Raw genomic sequence first — 19,421 nt, forward strand, 5'->3', positions numbered from 1 at the left:
TAGTACTAACCCTGAACCTACCCCTGTTCCATGTACTTACCTTATATTAGCCAGTACTTTCTAGGTAAGTACACTGTAAGTACTGTACTGTAAAATGGAGCATTACCCATACCTTCTGTCTTGAATGCTGTGGCTGTTCAACGGTTTGGATGCGTGTAAACATGGGCCGACTGAGGAAGTACCTGAGATTTGTCTATGGAAGATGTTATGGGATGTAACTTGATCTTACCACCTGACTGACTATGGATTTTTATCAAGAATTTTGCTTTCCATTCTTTTTGATTATCCTTTGTATTTTCTGTTTTGTTTTGTAAGCCACTTTTGATAATAAAAACAATATTTTTTCACATTATGGCTCTTTTTGCTGTTGCCAAACCTCCTTCGGCCTGTTGTCAGAAGTGACGAAATAAGTTTTTAAGCAAGATTGAGCATGATGAACACCTAAGTTCCTATTAGTTAAGTCCTTCTCATTTGCACTTACAACATTTCTAAAAACATGTATCTTCTCAGTAGGATAAGCTATACACGTGCATTTGAATGCCATTATTAGTTATTTGTAAAATTGTTTTTCCAAGCATAGTAAAGTTCATAACATCACTAATGATTGCATAAGTGTTTTTAAATTCAGATTTTATTAAATGTTCACATTGTTCAAAGATTAAAAATGAACCTGAATCAGCGTTAACATACATAATGCAGCATTTACTTCCACAATATGAAAACAGATGACAAAAATAAACGAGTTAAATTACTCCGATTTGCATCAGTAATATTTAGGCATCAGTTAAATGGTTACATTTAGACAGTCTTCAGCAGCCCTACTTTTTGTATGTTAAATATTTTGCAACATTGCTGGTATGAAACAGTCCTTATATCCCTTGATAAAACAGAATTATGTATGTGAACTTGCGCTTTGGTCCTATATTTATTATGAATGTATTCTCTTGATGCTTCAGCTGTTACCATGCAGTGCATATTTGCATTTGCATATTTGCAAGTCAAGTATAAAGGCAAAACCTCAAGTAGTTTGAATGCTTATGCAACTGCCAACAGTACAGTTATAGTTATGCTACGATGTGAATAAACAATTGGTACAGATGGCAGTGCCAATGGCAGTGGGTCAGTTCTGTAAGGCGTCTTTTTTTTCCAGTCGGTCACTGTTCTCAACACTGCAAAAAAACAGCAGCTCCATTACTGATATCCTGAGGATTATCGCAGTTACTAAGTGGTCAACAGCACCTCCAACATGGAGGATTCCTGTACAGTTGAAATTAAGGTGCTGTCGCATTTACGTTTAGTAGAAATTCCATGGACGAAATAGTCATTCCAGTAGTAATCAACGCGATTGGGAATTTAGCTTGAAGCGCCAATGACTTGAAAATTCCCCCACGCGGATTTCGCATTAGATTCATGATTTTGCATCAGACGCTAAATTTACTGCGTAAACCGATATTAAGCTGCTTGTTTTAGAAGTGACTACTAAGCAGTGCTTCATGCATGGACACTGAATGATAGACCTACTTTGCCCACAAAATTTCGATGACATTTCGTTAACGTGACTGCGACGTCACCCACTTCTTTCGGAATAGTTCGCTCAAAAATCAAACTTTCTGTAATAATTTACTCCCATTCATGTCATTCTAAACCCTGTATGACATAATTGATTAAATAAGGCGTGTCAAACTCCAAAATTGACACACAAAAAAAGGTGTATCATAAAAAGCACATGATTTTTGTACAAAATTGCCAGTTTTCTGAAGCCTAAAGATAGCTGTATGTGATGTACGCATAGCAATTTAAGTTGATAACCTTGACATCAACTGTTATCTGATCATTCCCATTGTTATTTCTGACTATTATCAGTGTCATTTTTGAAGTCTGATGAGATCCAATTGAATAATTGAAATTGCATGGAAGAGAATTAACATTATTTAAATGTTCTCCCTTTGTGGGGTTTGGAGTGACATGAAAGAATAAATTAGGATTGAATATTCAATTTAGTGTGAATAAATCCTTTAAATTTACTCATCCTAATTCCCACTAAAGCCATGGGTGTCTAAACTTAGTCCTGGAGGGCCACTGTCCTGCACAGTTAACCTCCAACTTCCCTCAAAACACCTGCCTGGAAGTTTCTAGAATGCCTACTAAGACCTTTATAAGCTGGTTCAAGTGTGTTTAATTGCAGTTGGAGCTAAACTTTGCGGGACAGTGGCCTTTCAGGAGCATGATTGGACACCCCTGTACTGTACAGATGACCAAAAACCACATTTCACTGCTTCCCCCTATGGATTAAGGAGCGTGTGCCACTGGCAGACCTGCTGTCCCTCTGACTCTTTCATCTGGGTCCAGTGTTCCTCTTGTTCCTCCGTGGTGCTGTTGAGGCCCAGAGCGACCCAACCAACCCGCTCTCTCCTCTTCATGCTGCTCCGCCTACTGTACACCGACACCTGCAGGGTGACCTCAGATAACTGGAAGAGTGCCACCTGGAAGACAAATGTCTCTTTGTAGCTTGGGTTGGGCTGGCCATGGCAGACTGAGGTCTTACATTTGGACATCTCTTTCCCTTTGGAGTCCACCATTGTAAGCTTCACATAAGTGTCTGTGGGAATGGGAAGGGATAAAGTCAGTTGGCTCCACCTGGTGGTGATGTTGAGCCCATGCAACAAGTCAAACATGGGCTATGTTCAGAAAAAAAAAATACTAGCTTACTATTTACTGAATACTGTATACTATTTTAAAGTGAAACAGTGGACACTATAACACGATAAATATTACAGTAGTATGCAATATTATCACATGACTTGAATCTACAAGTTAATGTATCAGAATGCTAATGCATATTATGTATCGCTCTCTACAATGCTGGATATGTTACAGTAATTGATATGATTAGCCTTGGCTTGACTATGTTGTTAAACAGCTAATGTGATGCTAATGTTCTACAAACCATGTTCCCATTCTCAGAGTAAGAAAGCTGCTTTCTAAAAACCAGCATCCTTAGAAACGCTTTCAACAACTTTTTTTAATCTGTTTTTGGTACACTCCAGTTTTGAAAATGTTCAGAAAAGGTGTTTACTGATGAATTTCCACATGGTTTTGTTTTAAAGCACATTAAAAACACCACACAGACATACAGGGGTTGGACAAGTCAATTTAAACAACTGGTCAATATAGTGTTGAAGTTTTAAAACTTCAGAAGAGGACAAATTGTTGGTGCAGGTCTCACTGGCTTATCTGTGAGCCGGACAGCAGGTCTTTGTGGTGTATCGAGCACCACAGTATGCAGGGTAATGTCAGCATACACCCATGAAGGAAGAACCACATCCAACAACAGTAACTGTGGACGCAAGAAGAAGCTATCTAATAGGGATGTCTAGGTACTAACCTAGATTGTATGCAAAAACATAAAACCACAGCTGCCCAAACCCCTGCAGAATTAAATGAGCACCTCAACTTCTGTTTTCACCAAAACTGTCTGTCGGGAGCTCCATAGGGTCAATATTCATGGTTGGGCTGCAATAACCAAGCCTTTGGTAACTCGTGCCAATGCCAAAAGTTGGGTTGCATTGGTGCCAACAGTGCAAATCTTGGACTGTGGACAATGTGAAACATGTATTGTTCTCTGATGAGTCCACCTTCATTGTCTTTTCCACATCCAGGAGGGTTAAGGCCAATGTATACTTCTGCGTCGAGGGTACGCCGTAGTGTACGGTGTAGGCTACGTTGGAGTTGGAGCTTATTGAGGTGGAAAAAACAGTTAATTTTAGGGAAATTACTAAAACTAAAAGGCAGAAACGAGAGAAGACGTCGGAGGAGATGGTACGTGCGGAAATGCGTAGGAGGAAATGCGATGCTACCAAGCCGACCAATCACAGATCTTGCGGTCCGCGTCGTCGCGATGTGTAGTTACATTTTTGAGGAGGTGTGCGTATGCTACGCCGTACCTACTGCGCGCACCCTACACAGAAGTATAAATTGGCCTTTACGGTGCGGAGAAGTCCCAAAGAGGCTTAACACCCGGACTGTTGCTGCCCAGAGTGAAGCAAGGGGTGGATCAGTGACGGTTTGGGCTGCAATATCATGGCATTCCCGACTGTCACTTCCAAAAACTACCGAACCATTCTGGAGGACCATGTGCACCTAATGGTTTAAACATTGTACCCTGAATGGGGTGCCGTGTATCAGCATGATAATGCACCAATAATGGTGACGGAGTGGTTTGATGAGCGTGAAAGTGAAGTTGAACAACTCCCATGGCCTGCACAGTCAGCACATCGAAATATTTTTGAGCCACTTTGGGGTATTTTGGAGGAGCGTGTCAGAAAACGTTGTCCTCAACCAGCATCACATTGTGACCTGGCCAGTGTTCTGGAAGAGCAATGGCTCAAAATTCCTCTGGCCACTGTGTAGGACATGTATCTGTCATTCCCAAGACGAACTGATGCTGTTTGGCTTCAAAAGGAGGCCCTATATAATGCTAATGAATCACTGTGGTCTATAGACCATTTCACAAGATGTAAACAACACTGGTCCAGAAGCACTTCCTGTTTCAGTTTGTAACTGTTTTCTTTATTTCACATGTAAAGAAAACATCTTAAAGATGTTTGTTTAACTTTTTGATTCAGTTTGAAATGTTCTGTTGGTTGTATTTTATCCCAGCTTTTATGTAGTGTTAAAAAACCGAAACAGGAAGTGCTTCTGGACCAGTGTTGTTTACATCTTGTGAAATGGTCTATAACCAGGTGTTTCAGTTTCATTGTACAACCCCTGTATAAATAACATTAAAAACTTTACATTCACCATAGGGGGTTGTTAAAAAACTGATCAACGAATGTAAGGCGAAGCTGTGTTTAAATGTCTGAATATTAAATCATTATGCATTTTTGGGGGGTAATGAAGTTAGCAAAATGATTACTTTTTACATCACCGTTGCATTACAATTAGTATCAGTATAATTTATATATAAATTATGATTCACAAATTGGTGGATTTTAAATATCCCTGATGCCTTTATCAAATGATATCACTGAAATAGCCTAGGTGTCCTGAGAAATTACACTTTAGTTTTTTTCTATAAATCTCACAAATGTCTTTCTCTTTTGAGTGAAGTAGAATCTGAGTGTGAGTTGCAGGTGCTGGCTAATTAGATAACTGACAAACCTAGACAAAGCTAACCGTTAACATTCCCATTCTCCATGGCAACTGCTTGGGATCTTGCAGAAGTATGCAAGTAGAAATTTGCCATCTTTACTAATGGGCACTCAGTTCTATAGCCTGATTGTTTTGAGCCAATCAACTGAGCCATACATGCCATGTGACCAATTATTCTCGAGCTAGAGCCACAGGAAGGCATAGGCTGCATCCAAAATCGCATACTTCTTTTCTAGTATGCGAAAAACAGTATGTGACAAAAGTATGTCCGAATTCACAGTACTCATAAAAGTGTAGGCAAAACGTATCTGGCTCAAATTGTAAAAGGATGGTTGGAAGGAAGTATGGAAATAAATGTTGTGATGTAATTTCCATCTAGAGGTGCATTATTTTTGGTCAAGATATTGTATTGATATTGCAAGAGTCCAGCACTCAAGTCGGTCACCGTGATTTTGACAAGTAAAATCCTGGATCAACATACCTGTCCTGAAATGTAGTCCTTACCCAATCCCTACCTCTAAACCTAACCCTACCCATAACCTTTCCCTGAAATCATAGGGTAATGATAGGTGAATAACACTGATGTTTAAGTACTTCACTCAGGTTCTAAGCCTAAACTTGACATAAACTGTAAACTTATGCCTCAAGGAGAAGTTTTTCCTTCAAGTTTTCCGAATAAAGACATTGTCAAAACGATCACCATTCACACGGATTCGCGGAAACGACAAAAACCCACTGTATTCTGCTGCCAGACCATTATATGGTAATGCAAAACGATAGACTGAACACGTAATACGCATGTGCATGACTTCATCGTCTTCACAGATTCACGTTTTTGTTGTTTACACGAATACCGTTTTCTTGAAAAACTTGCACTTTGAAACCCGTTTTCAAAAGTTTGCAACACTGTTGTTGTGTAAACGAACGGCCAAAACTCAAAAAAGGTTTTACGTTTTTTTACATTTACGTTTTTTTTCTTTTCGTGTCATGTAAACAGCCTCTTAGAGGTGCCAATTCATGTGTGAAAATTATTATTCATGCTCCTTCCAACTATTACAATTTGAGCCTAATGATTCTTGACATTGTCATCCTGGAATATCCTGGCAGTGTATATTCTACAAGATCTACAGGACACGGCTCGCAAATACAGTACAAATAAACTTTACTGAAAGTCAAATGTTGAGGCAGTTGAGCACAGCAGGTAAAGACGGAGAGTCTGTTAAGCCTGGAACACACCAAGCCGGCGCCATATGAACAGCCTTCTATCTGTACCATTTTGACTTCTTTGCTCGCTGTTTTGCTATTATTCTCGTGCATTGACTCGTTCACTAAGCTGAACAGCCAATCAGAGTTCCCTCTTTCACTGACAGCCTGATGGCAATTCACCATGTCGAATTGGTCGAAAAAAAGCAGACAAGGACCAATTTCAGCCGACAGTTTGGAACACACTGAGAAAACTTAGTCGGCTAACGCACAAAAACTCCCCGACAGCCGAAGGCCGGCTTGGTGAGTTCCAGGCTTTAAATGGGTGGTTTTGACATTTTGACATGGCAATAGACTTACCTCTCATGATATACAGTTGCCCACTAATGAAGTGTTTTACACAACAAAACAGGCCAACTACAGGACAGGACACAGAAAAAGGAATATGATAGAAAATACAGTGACAGATAAAAAGAGAGCAGTTAAATTTACAAGCAGAACAGAAAAAGGAAGAAAACATTAAGACTGCACATGCATGAATCGGGTTTGCTTTTAAAAGGATTCTTACTTGGCAGTTTATCTGTGGCAGAGTTTTTAAAATGGTTGCCCTTAATAACCTCGGCGGACAGTCTCCCTGTGGTGGAGTTGTAGAGGAGACCCAGCAGAAGCTCCGGAGTGGAGGATTCACCAGTTGAGCGGTGCGACAGAGCTCCCGCACTCCGAGAGACGCTCACCACAGATCCACAGCCCTGAAGAACAGTGACATTACCATTATAAAATGGATTGTTATGACTCTGAAACCTGATTGGCTACGGAAAATGTATCCTCCATGCACACAAACACTGCTTACAGGAACTGAGGTGCCAGGCTCCAGAGTGACAGGAAGAGCGAGCTTGCCCCGCATATTGAGTTTGGTTAAGTAGAACACCTTCTCCCCAAGGACCTTCTCCTTTTTCATGCGCCGCACACTGTAGAGACGAAACCGGACTGCGTAGTCCCCCAAGGCCTCCTGCTCCACACATGAGAACCGAAATGTTTCTGTGAAGACGGGACAGGGTCCCTTCTGGACTCCTGTTTTGGCTCTCTGCTTTTTGGTGGGCAGTAAAACCAGGTGGACCTGCCAGGAAATGTTTCCAGTGCTCTTAAGTGTTGGGATATCTGTGGCAGCGGTCACTGTCACCGCAAGCCGTTGTTCACCAGGGTCGTATTCGAAGGCCACATCCAGTGTGCCATATTTGCCCAATGCCTCTGGTTCATATGTTTCTGGAAGGGGGGGGATTAAGCTATCCTGTCGGAGAAAAGGAAAGACGGGGAAGGTTTGATGGGGGAAATGGATGTGCATGTAAATAAAAATGAACAGCTCAAAATTCTTGAGGGTGCCTGTGTTGGTGACATGACAATTTACTGTATATGATGGTCATCAATGTAAAAAATACGTTTATAAATCATTGAGACTATATATCAACAATCCACACTGCAATGTGCTACTGAAACCGTTATGATTGGGAATAAAATGATCAGAAATCTTGTTAGGAATTAAGGTTTTACCATATGAGGCAAATGCTACACACATCCAAAACAAAAGCTAACATAACTTACAATATTATATTGATCATAGACTGTTTCTTAACACTGAATAGCAAGCTCAATGCATTTTAGACCCCATTTACACCTGTATTTAGTGTTGTCTTGTGATATGATCGACCAAAACTCATCCTAATGTACCATTAGCGGTAAACAGGGCCTTGATTTCAATAAATGCTCTTTTTGGACTGGAAGTAAGTTTTGAGTTCTGAGATTTACAGTATAGAGTTATATGATCTTTGGAGTAGCCTGAAGTAGCCTGGCTTTACGTACAAGATGTCTTTATCTGCATTCAGGCTTTCAGTGTCTCCAATCACAAGCAAACTCAAAGGAGAACTTACCAGAATGAACCAAACCTGCCACAGCCTGAGAATCCATGAACTGTCGTCCTTGCTCCTCATAATTAAAACCATCAGTGATATGACTCATTCATGTGACAATGAAGTGATATTTTAATAAACAGCTGAAAATGTTACTGTTACAATGGTTTCTAAAAGAGAGGACACTAGTTAATGGGAATCCAAACAGACAGAAATGTAAAAAAAAAAAAAAACTTGGAGAAATGGATGACAGGGGCCAATTGCATAAACATAGCCATTGGTTTTAAGGTGCTCTAAGCGATGTCACACATTTTTTTTTTTTGTCACATACAGCAAACATCTCCTCAGTATCCGGTAGCTACCAGTCCCCTGAACACATTGTAAAAAAAGCGACCTCTGTAGACAGCCCAGGCTCCACAAACAGCAACAAAAACAAACTGAGGCAACCCACCCCACGAAACAAAACAGTGTTCCAGCCAATAACCGACAAGAATGGTAAATGGACTGCATTTATATAGCGCTTTCATAGGCCCAATGGTCACCAAAGCACTTTACATTTGCCTCACATTCACCCATTCACTCACCGACAGCGGTGTCAGCCATGCAAGGCGCCATTCAGCTCGACAGGAGCAGCCTGGGTTAGGTTTCTTGCTCATGGACACCTCGACACTTGGTCAGGTGGAACCAGGGATTGAACCACCAACCTTTTGGTTTGTAGACAATCTACATGAACCACTGAGCCCCTGCTGCCCAAGAAGAAGGGTTTGGGGGTGGGGTTAGTGCATGTACATATTACGGGGGTGTGGAGGAGAGAGAAGCATGAAGGGGGAAGTTAGAATTATAACTCTTTAAGTTTGATATGGCCGACACACGACTAAAGAGACAAAGTTCAGATGAACAGATTGCAAAAATGCAAAGAAGAGGGAAAAAGAGAAGGAACGCGCAATTGTCCCAAATTTACATTGGAAAAGCCTTTGAAAGGTGGCGAGAACTCCGCCGGCAGAAGGGCTTCCAATCCGGCAGAATGTTCATTCAAAATTAATTGAAATATTCATTCATAGCCTATTGACAACTTTGACTAAATTTGTTTATGACGAAGCCGTTGTTTATGCTCACTGGGAAACGCGAAGCTAACTATATATATCTTGCTATTATTGTGTCCTTGTTTGGGAGCTAAAGTTATAACCTTAGGTGGCGAAACGTTTTATGGCGTTTTTCTGGTAATGTTTCTCTTTTTCTGCATTATATGAAAGCATTTATCTAACTTGGCGACATTACACCTTGAATGAATTATCAGTAAAACCACAGGGGTAGGGGATGGGATGAGGAGGAGGGATGGTCTAGCTAGCCTCGAACGTCAACAAGAAGTGACGTCACCCAACATCGCTTAGAGCACCTTTAAGACTGTGTCTTAAGAACTAGGATGCAACTAGCAGTTAGTTAGGGGTAATCAGTCTTACTTTTTGGTTTCAAATTAGACCAATCTACATTTTTATGTACCTGACTTGATGGTTATGAACAGTCTTGATGACTACCTTGTAAGAATAGTCTCAGCAGTTTATGCATTCGGCCCCAGGTGTCTTAGTTTATAAGTTTGGCATTGCATAAGCATTATCGTGGATGAACACAATATTACTCAAAGAAAAGAAAATGGAATAAAAAAACAAATCTCATGTCAAAAAATAAGGGATTGGTGAAAAAGGTAAAAAAAAAAACATGCAAATATTTGTCACAACATACACTGAAGTGAACAGCTCTCTTGGAGACATAACAACACTGTGTGAGGATTTTGATAGTTTCATTGGTGAATAAGAGCATCGGAGGGTAGGGCCAGGATTCTCATAGAAGAACACATCGGAAACGACGGGAGGAGGCGCTCACCTCCGGGCCCAAAACCGCTGTGCTGTCACTGGGTGCGTCCTCCTCATAGCCCTTATTCAGGTAACTCTCTGTGTCCTCAGGGTCTTCACTGCCCTCACTTCCACTGCCCTCTGCCGAATCACTGCGGCCCCTTGAGCCACACTTGAGATCGTCTTTGTCCAGGTATGGTGGAGGCTGGAGTTCATTCAGGGAACTTGAACCTTTTTTCCTTTTAACTGGTTAGTGAGACAGAAATGCAAAAATGATTACATCCCGATTGCAGAATAATTAAGATTATTTCATCATTCAGGCAGTGTACAATATTTACCCTGCTCAGCTGAGGCTTCACTGCTGCAGTCCTCATTTTCATCATCCCTGTTTTTCCACCCACTTCTATGCTGGTGAGTGGACGAGTCTTTGTGTTTTTTTGGTGTTTCGTCCTCACTCTCAGATGATCCTTTATCTGGACAACCCCCATCTAAGAAAGAACAGAGAACTTTATTTACAGTAAAAATACCCTACTGAAAACTTTTTTGCAGATCAGTGGTATGCAAAAGCAGAGAGTCATTGTTAATTTCTCACCCTCTTGTAATTTATAACCCATACCCATGTTACAAACAAAACTATTGACACCAAACACAAAAGTAATGATTGTTTCCAAAAAGGTTTCCCTCCTACTCCACACCCCAAGTACACTTCCAGTGTTTGAGGAAACAGGTAGTCCTGCCACAAACTGACACCACTTTTTAAGCTAGAAGTTGACAACCAATAAATGGCTCATTTAAAGCCATTGTCAATTTGGAAGTATGAAAGTATTTTACAATGAACATATTACACTCTTCACCAATAAAAAGGAAAACATCAGTAAAGGGAGACCATCACTAAAAGCCTGGGACATCATTTTAATGGGTGCATCTCAATCAGCTCCCTAGTTCAGTAGTCAGGCCATTATAAGGGCAATCTCAAAATCCTTCCAGTGCACTGGAACATTCGCTCCCTAAAAAAAATCCCATAATGTAATGCAAACAGGACAGCAGCCTATTGAGGAAGAGATTCTCCAAAGGCGTTGGGAGATGGGTTGGCCATTCCCTTCGCAAGCCTGCATCAAGCATTGTAAGACACGCCCTCTTCTGGAACCCACAAGGGAAAAGGAAGAGAGGCAGGCCAAGGAATAGCTGGCGCCGTGACCTTGATGCAGATGTGAAGAGGTCTGGCCACACATGGGGACAGCTAGAGAAGTTGGCCCAGGATCGGGATGACTGGAGAGCCCTTGTTCGTGGCCTATGCCCAAAGTTGGGCGGTAGGCGTAAGTAAGTAAAGTAATGCAAAAATCAAGGAGCATCGATGATCCCTTACTGGAAATTAGGTCAAATTACTGAAGCGTGAAGCATAAAAATGTTCTACAACATTGTACGTTGATGTTGTCTGTAATCATGCCTCTGGAAATTGAGTAATAACTGTCCCAATGTGTGGTGAACCAGGGTCCTAAACAGTGCCCGGATTCCTGTACACGATATGCTGTTCACAAACTTGGGAGCTGATTGAGACACATCATATGAGTTCAGTTCCAAGCCTGCATCAACACACATACAGTATTTGTAGTTATCAAGTATCTATAAAGATCTTAATTTGCTGGTTCAGGTGTATTTGATTAATGCCCAGTACACATTGTAGGGTTTTGGGCTATCCCAGAGGGAAGATGACCAATCGTGGTGATTTCTGTGGTTTTGGGGCCTACGTCGTACAGTAAGAGAGGTTCAAAGCTGTCTGTTGTCATGGCCTTGTGACTAAAGATAGCCTGTGATAATTTTCTGACATTGTCAGCAAAATTGACATGTGTTTTGGGCGTAACGTGCAATAAACCAATCAGAGTCTCATCTCCCATTCCCTTTAAAAGAAAGTTGCTCTCGCGCCATGGCAGATTGCTATTTACATGGCGGTATTTGCAAGTGGAAAGACTGAACGCTTCTCTAGAGATTTTAAGGTTTCGCAAGGTTAAAGCACACAAGCAGACCATCTACGGGACAAGCCAGATTCCCCCATATCTTTATTAACACAATAATAATCCTTTCAATGGTAATCCTTTTAGTTTTAATATTTGGCATGTTTGTGTGCTGCTGAGTATGAGTAATAAGCTTTGTGTGCCTTGAGTAGGCAAAGCGTTGTGGATCTGCCTAAGATAAATACTGCGCCGTTGACTTAGACCAGGTTTCAGTTGGTCAATGGTGCAGTCTATTTCAGTTGCCTCAAAATAGCAATGCACCAACCACAAGCCTGAACACACCACGTTATCAGACCAGCAGCCCATGGGCGCAATGCATTTGCTAATTAAACAACGTGGCTCAGGACGTGAAAATGATAACTCCGTCGAGCTGAAACTACCAAAAAACACTTGCGTCACGCAAGGCGCCGAATTGCGCCGGATGTACTGTATGATAGGGCCCATCTATTCAATATGTGTCATCAATCGTAGTCTACATACATGTAATACAGTGTAATAATTTGTAATGCTCTTATAGGATTGCCGAAATCGCAAAGTCTGTAGCATGCATAAGATTGTAGGTCAAATTTTCAACATTGAACACCCGTGGACTAGGCCAGTGGTTTTCAATCCTGGTCCTGGAGACACAAAGCTCTGGACATTTTGTCTCTCTAATCAAACACACCTGAACCAACTCATTAGATGATTAGTAGAGACCCCACAACCCGAAATGAATGGCTGCGTCCGAAATCGCATATTTCTTGAGTAGGTGCTTATTTTGAATACATGTAATCCGGACAATCTACATTCGCCATGCTGTCATTTTCATGTGACCTTCCAGCCTCAGTTGCACCACTTCACTACCAATCCTCTCCTGTGGCTCATGGGATAGTAAAATTTCCATTGTGTGTGCACTTCAGAATCTGGGTACTTTTTGCCTACTCATTTGAGAGTACTGTGAATTCTGACATACTTCTTTTGTCACACACTATTTTTCGCCTAGTAGTAGGGACGTATGGGATTTCGGATGCAGCCAGTGTGTCAGAAAAGGGAGGCATCCAAAATGTGTACTGTTGGGAGCACTGTGGGTCCAGGGTTTGGGACCACTGCAATAGTCTCTAGTGGGCCACCCTGGTCACGAGACAATTTTACAGGTTGTCCTCCCCTTGTGACAGCTCAGGGCTGTTTCTCAAAAGCATTGTGAGCTAAGTTAATTGCAGATACCATTGGTGCCAATGGTTCAACAATCTACTTTAGCATGCAATGCTTTTGAGACACAGTCCTAGTCAGCAGAAAAACAGAAAATATTATGAAGAGAAAGGTTTTAAAACCTTTAAAACGCTGTCCATTTGTATGTGTCAATCAAGGGGTGCAATAAGAAAACCAAAGAGAACCAGTGATTCTCTAACCAGAAGAGCACAGCAGCACAGCAAGTCCAGCATACAGTCTCACCTCTACCATCTTTGTCCTTCTTTGCCTTTGATTTTGACTTTGAGCTCTTGGACTTTGAGTCCCGAGTGCCCTCCTCATGTTCTTCATCACTATAAACTTGTCCTTTCTCCTTTTGTTTGGATGTCTTACCTTCTTCACACAATGCTTTGTCTTCATCTTCTTCATTTCCATCTTTTCGTCTGCCTTTAGATCGTGTCGTTTTCTCACATCTTTCAGAACTGTCATCTTCCTCAACACTATTGCGCTCTCCATTCTTTTCATACTTTGATACTGATGTAACAGGATCACCAGACAAGTCCTGTTCTTCCAGACTATCATATGGGTACATCCCATTAGCATTTGCATTGTGGTTGTCGCCTTCATTTTTGTGTTTGCCGGACAAGGAGGCACTTTCTTCCTGAGAGGCAGACTTTACCTTTTGAGATGCCTGGTCACTGTTCCCTGTCTGGTTGTCTGTGCTCTGAGATGAGCTTTGTGGCTGGTTTGGGTCCCTCCTTTTACGATACCATCCTTTAGCAGGGGTGTAACACCACTCCCACTCATCCTCCTCAGCTTTCCTTGCTTCCTCTTGTCTTTTTTTCTCTCTCTGGATTTCCTCTTCATCTATTTCCATAGTCCACATTGAGTTCTTTTTTGATTTCCGGCTCTTTCGACTTTCCCCATCGATGTCTGCAGCATTAGCTTCTGTCTCCTGCCGCTTCAGCTTGCTGTTTCTCCTGTCCTTTTGGACTTCGTCAGTAGACCCTTCAGCCTCATTTTCATCCTCTTCAGTCTGTACTTTATGGATGATTGTATTGACCTGCTCTGTTAGTTGGTCACTGACAGTGTAGGTGACGTCACTCACCGCAGAGGACAAATCGTCCACAGCAGTCGAGACAGTGTTTGAGACAGAGTCCAGAAGGGAACTGACGGAAGGGAGACTCTGTTGGAAGCTCTTGAAAAATGCCATTTCTCTGTGCCTTTGTTATGTGTCTGCTAACTGACCGCAAATTCTGTTGAAGAGTCAGCTTGTACATTAATCTTCAGGATATTTCATCAGTAAAATTTTGTTTGTAAGCATCTCATATTTAAAGGGACACTCCACCCATTTGCATTAAGCTTTCCATTGTTAGAAACCCAGTAATACTATTGAATGGTCGTGAAACACTCTTTCCCCTGAGACGAGGGAAATCTGCTATTTACCTTTTTTCACTTCCTCCTACAATGACGCAAAAATCGTCATTTCACGTCATTGTAGGAGGAAGTGAAAAGGTGGAAATTTCTGTAAAGACTACAAGCACTAGTTCCCACCCTTTCAAACCTGCCCATAGGGGCTTGGACCAAATGCTCTAACAGACCGATCACACATCAGTGCCAGTGCGTTTGATTTTACCAGCAGAAACTTTTTGAAAATATGGACGAAGGTACTGATTACGCAGACGGATGCATTATGGAGGATTGGGATTACACATAGTGTCAGCCTTCTTTTTTGGAAGGTAAGCTATCTGGCTCTTGTTCTGTGGAGAAAGCCGAGTAGTAACTTTAGGGGTTACCGTCCTCTTTTTCCCGGACATGTCCAGCCGTCGATGTCTGGGATTCATCTTTTGCTTTCTGCAGTCGCCATTCATTGTTTACATGTACAGCTTTTGTTTCAATCCAACTGAATCCTGGACATCGATGGACATTGCTAAGAAACATTCCTACTCCTCCGTGACCGGTAACTTACGTCTCACAGTTGTCGCCACTCGGTAATCACGCCACCGGCCTCGCACCGTTCTCCACAAGGCCCTCACTCACCTCGCTCGCCACAGTAAACATGATGAATGACGACTGTAGAACGCAATAGCCGAATCCAGGACATTTTGGGCGATTTTTGGGCAGACTCATCACGGAGACTCACTAGACTAGCCTAGACTTGTTGTTTAACTACTGCGCTGTTACCGGTAGGCGTGGGCAGCGAAGCAAGTGCATTCTGGGAGTTGTTTTACATCCATATAAGCCAAAAAATACATTTTCTGGCTTTTCTCAGTCTAGAAAGCTCCATATTCAAAAATAATTTCACATTTCTTGTACATAAATTACCCATTTTAAATACACATTCATCCAGAGGTGGAATGACCCTTTAAAGAACAACGATACACAGGGCATACAGGTGTTTTAAAACCTAGTTAGCTAACTTGATATAGGCTGCCAATAAGGCCAACCTGCTAACAGATCTACTTGCTTTCAATACTTTTATGATCAAATTTTGGATTCAATCTTTTTGTCAACTAGTTTTCTTTCAATTACCACAGGTTTTGTATTTATTTTTTAAGTATATTTAAGTGCACCCAAGCCTTTAGATTTAATACACAGCCATATATAAAACTGAACAGTGAACGCATTGAAAACTCTCAAAATATTTACCTTGCAAATCCTTGTTAAAACCCTCAAAATGTGGCAAATCACTGCTTGGGCTCTCCACTGAAAGCTTGCTGCTGAGGTAAAGAAAAAACAGAGCGATCACGGCCATGAAGAAAGCAATGGAGGACAGGACACCTAGCAGTTCAGGAGATACTAAAGGAAAAAAGAGAAACAGAGAAAGAAAAAGCATAGGGTTGGAGGACAAAAGCTGAGAAAGTAAAGGTCAAGAGCTGAGAACTTGATCTACCAAGATAACAGATAAGCAATGCAGATGGTGATGGATGCTACTGTGATGACAGGGCAACAAACCTTGGTATAATTTTCTTAAAAGGAAAAGTTACGTACTCAATGTCAAAATGGGACGAATCACACTGCCATTGCTCGATTACCATTATTTTTATTAACATGGACAGATGACAAGACATAAGCCTTTTATAGATGTTTACTAAACTTTCAAACAAGTTTTCAAAAAATTGCATAAATTTTCATCACTGAGAGCAAGTTTTAACAACCATTAAACCCGTACAACTGCAAATCACCTATACATTATATACACAAGTCACTCTTTACAGGTGAAAAGTATAGACCCCAAAAAAATGTGAAAAGTTATGAACACAAATAAAGATCCTTCTATTTTGCAAGATAATAATATTTGAATATAAACCTTTAGTTAACCTCCTATTTAGAGTATAAACATGGGAGTAAAGCACAGACTTCCTCTGATTCTTCAACAGACCATGAAATACATACGTCACAGTTTATTTAAACTAACAGTGCATTACGATCAGCAAAACTGTAAAAGCACTCAACACTCCAGCAAATATTACCACAATTTGCAGGTAGCAGGAGTCCATCAATGTGTCTTAAATCCAATTATCCCTTTGTTCAGTCAGCTCCGTATTCCTCATAGATCAGTTAAGCCATGATATGTAAAAGGTTTTGCCTTCTATCCCTTACAGTGAGTGAATCTATAGCTCCTGTCTTCAATCTATCTCTCCCAGTGTTGAATAATTCACTAGTCTAAGGTAATCGGATGCCCCTTGACACTTTGTGCACACAATACTATTGGACCTACCATTGGAACCTACCCTACATTAAAAGAAACTGGAACTGGATAGACAGGGATATAAGTGGCAAAACACATTTCCTTATGCTATAGATAGACAGAAATATAACCTGAAACACCACTAAATTCAGATTATAAAGCAGTGTTTGTAGTGCATAGCATTTAGAATAGCACTAAATAGCATTTTATACTGTACATGCCAAGAACAAATATCTTTGTACATGTACTTAACAGTATACTCAGATCTGTGAGTTTTGTGACCCATTTGTGACAATGCAAGCAAGTTTGCTAATCCAAATGAAATTAAATCCCGGCCGTAAGGCAAAGATATTTTACATTTCACCATTAATATTTCACCGCTGCCAACTCTTATGTAACTAAATCTTCCTCTTTACTCTGTGGCAGTTATAGACAGAGATAAAGACATGATTATTTAAATATCAGGGACTAAGTAGTAGAAATTGTGTTGTTTACACATAGGTCTTCCGGCTCGTAACATAATCCTTTGCCATGAATTAATAACGACACTTGTTTTTGTTCACCAAACTCGATAGGTCATTCATAATTGATAGAAGTATGGGACAAGGGAGGTGAAGGGGTACAAATTATTTACTCATATTTTATCTATTTAAAAGTATAAAGCACTACAAGTCAGGCACAGTTGGTGCATGTTATCATGGAAGATGCTCTCACCTCGTCTAGCGCAGATGAGTTCATGAACACCACAGCTCCGCCCCCCACCTGAGGACAGGATACAGCTCTTTTAAGATAGCACTTGTGATAGAGAAAAAGCCTACTGACTCTTTGACATCATAGCTATATATTTATGTAACTGACTTTACAATTCATATTCTACAGAGACACCGTTCAAAATAAGTAGCTGTTAAAAATGGTGCAGTGGCATTTTGATTAATGAAGATGCATATCTCACTTATCTCACATCTCTCTCTCTCTCTCTCTCTCTCTCTCGGAGTATCATTACAGCCCACAGTGGGCTGTACTTCACCTTTCCGGCTCAAGCTATTCCATTTTCTTTCCATTAATATTGTCACATACTATTCTTATAGCAATAGTTCACCCAAAAATGAATCACTGAATCAAAATGTTTTTGTTTTTTTTTTCTGATCATTTAATCACCCTCATGTTGTTCTAAACCCACATGACTTTGAAAACACAAAAGTACAATTTCAGAAGAATGCCATTGTCTGTCGATCCTTTCAAAACAATGAAAATTAACGGTATCTGAACGTTGCATAACACATAAAGTGGTAAGGTGCAATTGATACCTTAAATAGCTGATTAAAAACTTGTTTTGTTAGAATAAATTTTAGTTCAGTGATGTTTAATAATACTTTTGATTTGAATAAAATCAGTGTTACCATTTATTCCAGTGCAGATTCAAGAATAGATCATTCAGACTAACTGATTCATTGCAAAAATCTGCCTCAGACATAATTCATGAGAGAACCACCAAGGAGAGCATTAAAGTAACTTACTGTTAACCAAAACTATTAGATCAAGACAAACAAAAGTTAAGAATACAAATAAAAATAATTCGGTTTTTTTTTTGTTTTGTTTTTATTAAAAATGTAAAAAGACTAATTTTGTGTTCCTTCAAAGAAATAGTCAGACAGGACAACATGAGTGGCAGTGACCAGATGTTTTTAAAGGCAATTTTGCTTTACTGCTAGTTTCTTTACTTACTCTCAGGCATTTACACTTCTAATTTCCAAGCCCATATGTAAGTTATTTGGTGTCTAGAGATTTTTTAAAATTTGTTTTATTTTATCTGAACATGTAAGTTATTGTCAATCAGTAAGTAAGCCATATTGTAGCACTACTAATCTAACTTTACGTGGCCACCTGGCTGGTCAAAGACATGAACAACACAACAGACGGAGACCTCGATCACATGCTGTTATAAACACTGTCGCTTTCTAACGCGACGACATCACAACGAAAAAACTAACAGAAAATTAAGCACGCTGTAGCCTAAATGAAGACTTTAACCACTTCATTAAAACACGTTATTGTGTTATACCCTTTAGCTGTCATTTCAGAAGCGCTTACGTTACTACTCCATATGTCTGTCCGCAATGGTGCAGTAGCCCATAACCATATTGCCACGTCAAAATACATTTAAACTTACACTTAAAAAAATAAAATCGCTTAGGTTTACCTTCCTATAAACGTCTCGCGCAAAGTACGTTCAGACTGACAGACTGTTACATGTTTTTAGCCATAAAGATCACGGTGTACTCTAGCCACGCTGGTCAGTTATGATACTCACCCTCAAACGCCATGATGCTGTGAATGGGACGCGATGAGGGGTGGTTTAGAGATGCGCGAGGAGGAGAGGAGAGAATCTGTGACAGTGTACTGGGACAGTGATGCATGCTGCAGCGCGCGTGACACAAACACA

At 40.6% G+C, this 19,421-nt stretch overlaps 1 protein-coding gene across 5 annotated transcripts; it reads right to left on the bottom strand.

The window, feature by feature from the left end:
• Positions 1 to 613: 613 nt before the first annotated feature.
• syt14b (synaptotagmin XIVb) lies at positions 614 to 19,363 on the bottom strand. Of its 5 annotated transcripts, XM_089118487.1 has the most exons (10): positions 19,290 to 19,363; positions 17,693 to 17,740; positions 15,911 to 16,007; positions 13,552 to 14,504; positions 10,447 to 10,596; positions 10,140 to 10,354; positions 7,205 to 7,642; positions 6,923 to 7,103; positions 6,715 to 6,771; positions 614 to 2,599 (listed from the first exon to the last, which is right to left on the bottom strand). In XM_089118487.1, the coding sequence occupies exons 1-10, from the start codon at positions 19,300 to 19,302 to the stop codon at positions 2,283 to 2,285; spliced, it is 2,469 nt and encodes an 822-aa protein (XP_088974613.1). In that variant the 5' UTR covers positions 19,303 to 19,363; the 3' UTR covers positions 614 to 2,282. The 5 variants fall into 5 exon arrangements, with proteins under 5 accessions (XP_088974613.1, XP_039549374.2, XP_088974610.1 ...); XM_039693440.2 differs by lacking the exon at positions 19,290 to 19,363 and having other exon boundaries at positions 13,552 to 14,543; positions 15,937 to 16,004; XM_089118484.1 differs by lacking the exons at positions 17,693 to 17,740; positions 19,290 to 19,363 and having other exon boundaries at positions 13,552 to 14,543; positions 15,937 to 16,020.
• Positions 19,364 to 19,421: the final 58 nt, after the last annotated feature.

The sequence above is a fragment of the Pimephales promelas genome, chromosome 13, assembly GCF_988280905.1.
Source record: "Pimephales promelas chromosome 13, fPimPro1.hap1.1, whole genome shotgun sequence".
NCBI lineage: Eukaryota > Metazoa > Chordata > Actinopteri > Cypriniformes > Leuciscidae > Pimephales > Pimephales promelas.

Excerpts from the sequence above, each read along its gene's own strand:
- syt14b (XM_089118487.1), bottom strand. Across the intron at positions 10,597-13,551 it reads GAAGGACAAAGATGGTAGAG|ATGGGGGTTGTCCAGATAAA; the intron begins GTGAGACTGTAT and ends GTTCTTTCTTAG. Across the intron at positions 2,600-6,714 it reads GCAACTGTATATCATGAGAG|ACACTTATGTGAAGCTTACA; the intron begins GTAAGTCTATTG and ends CCATTCCCACAG.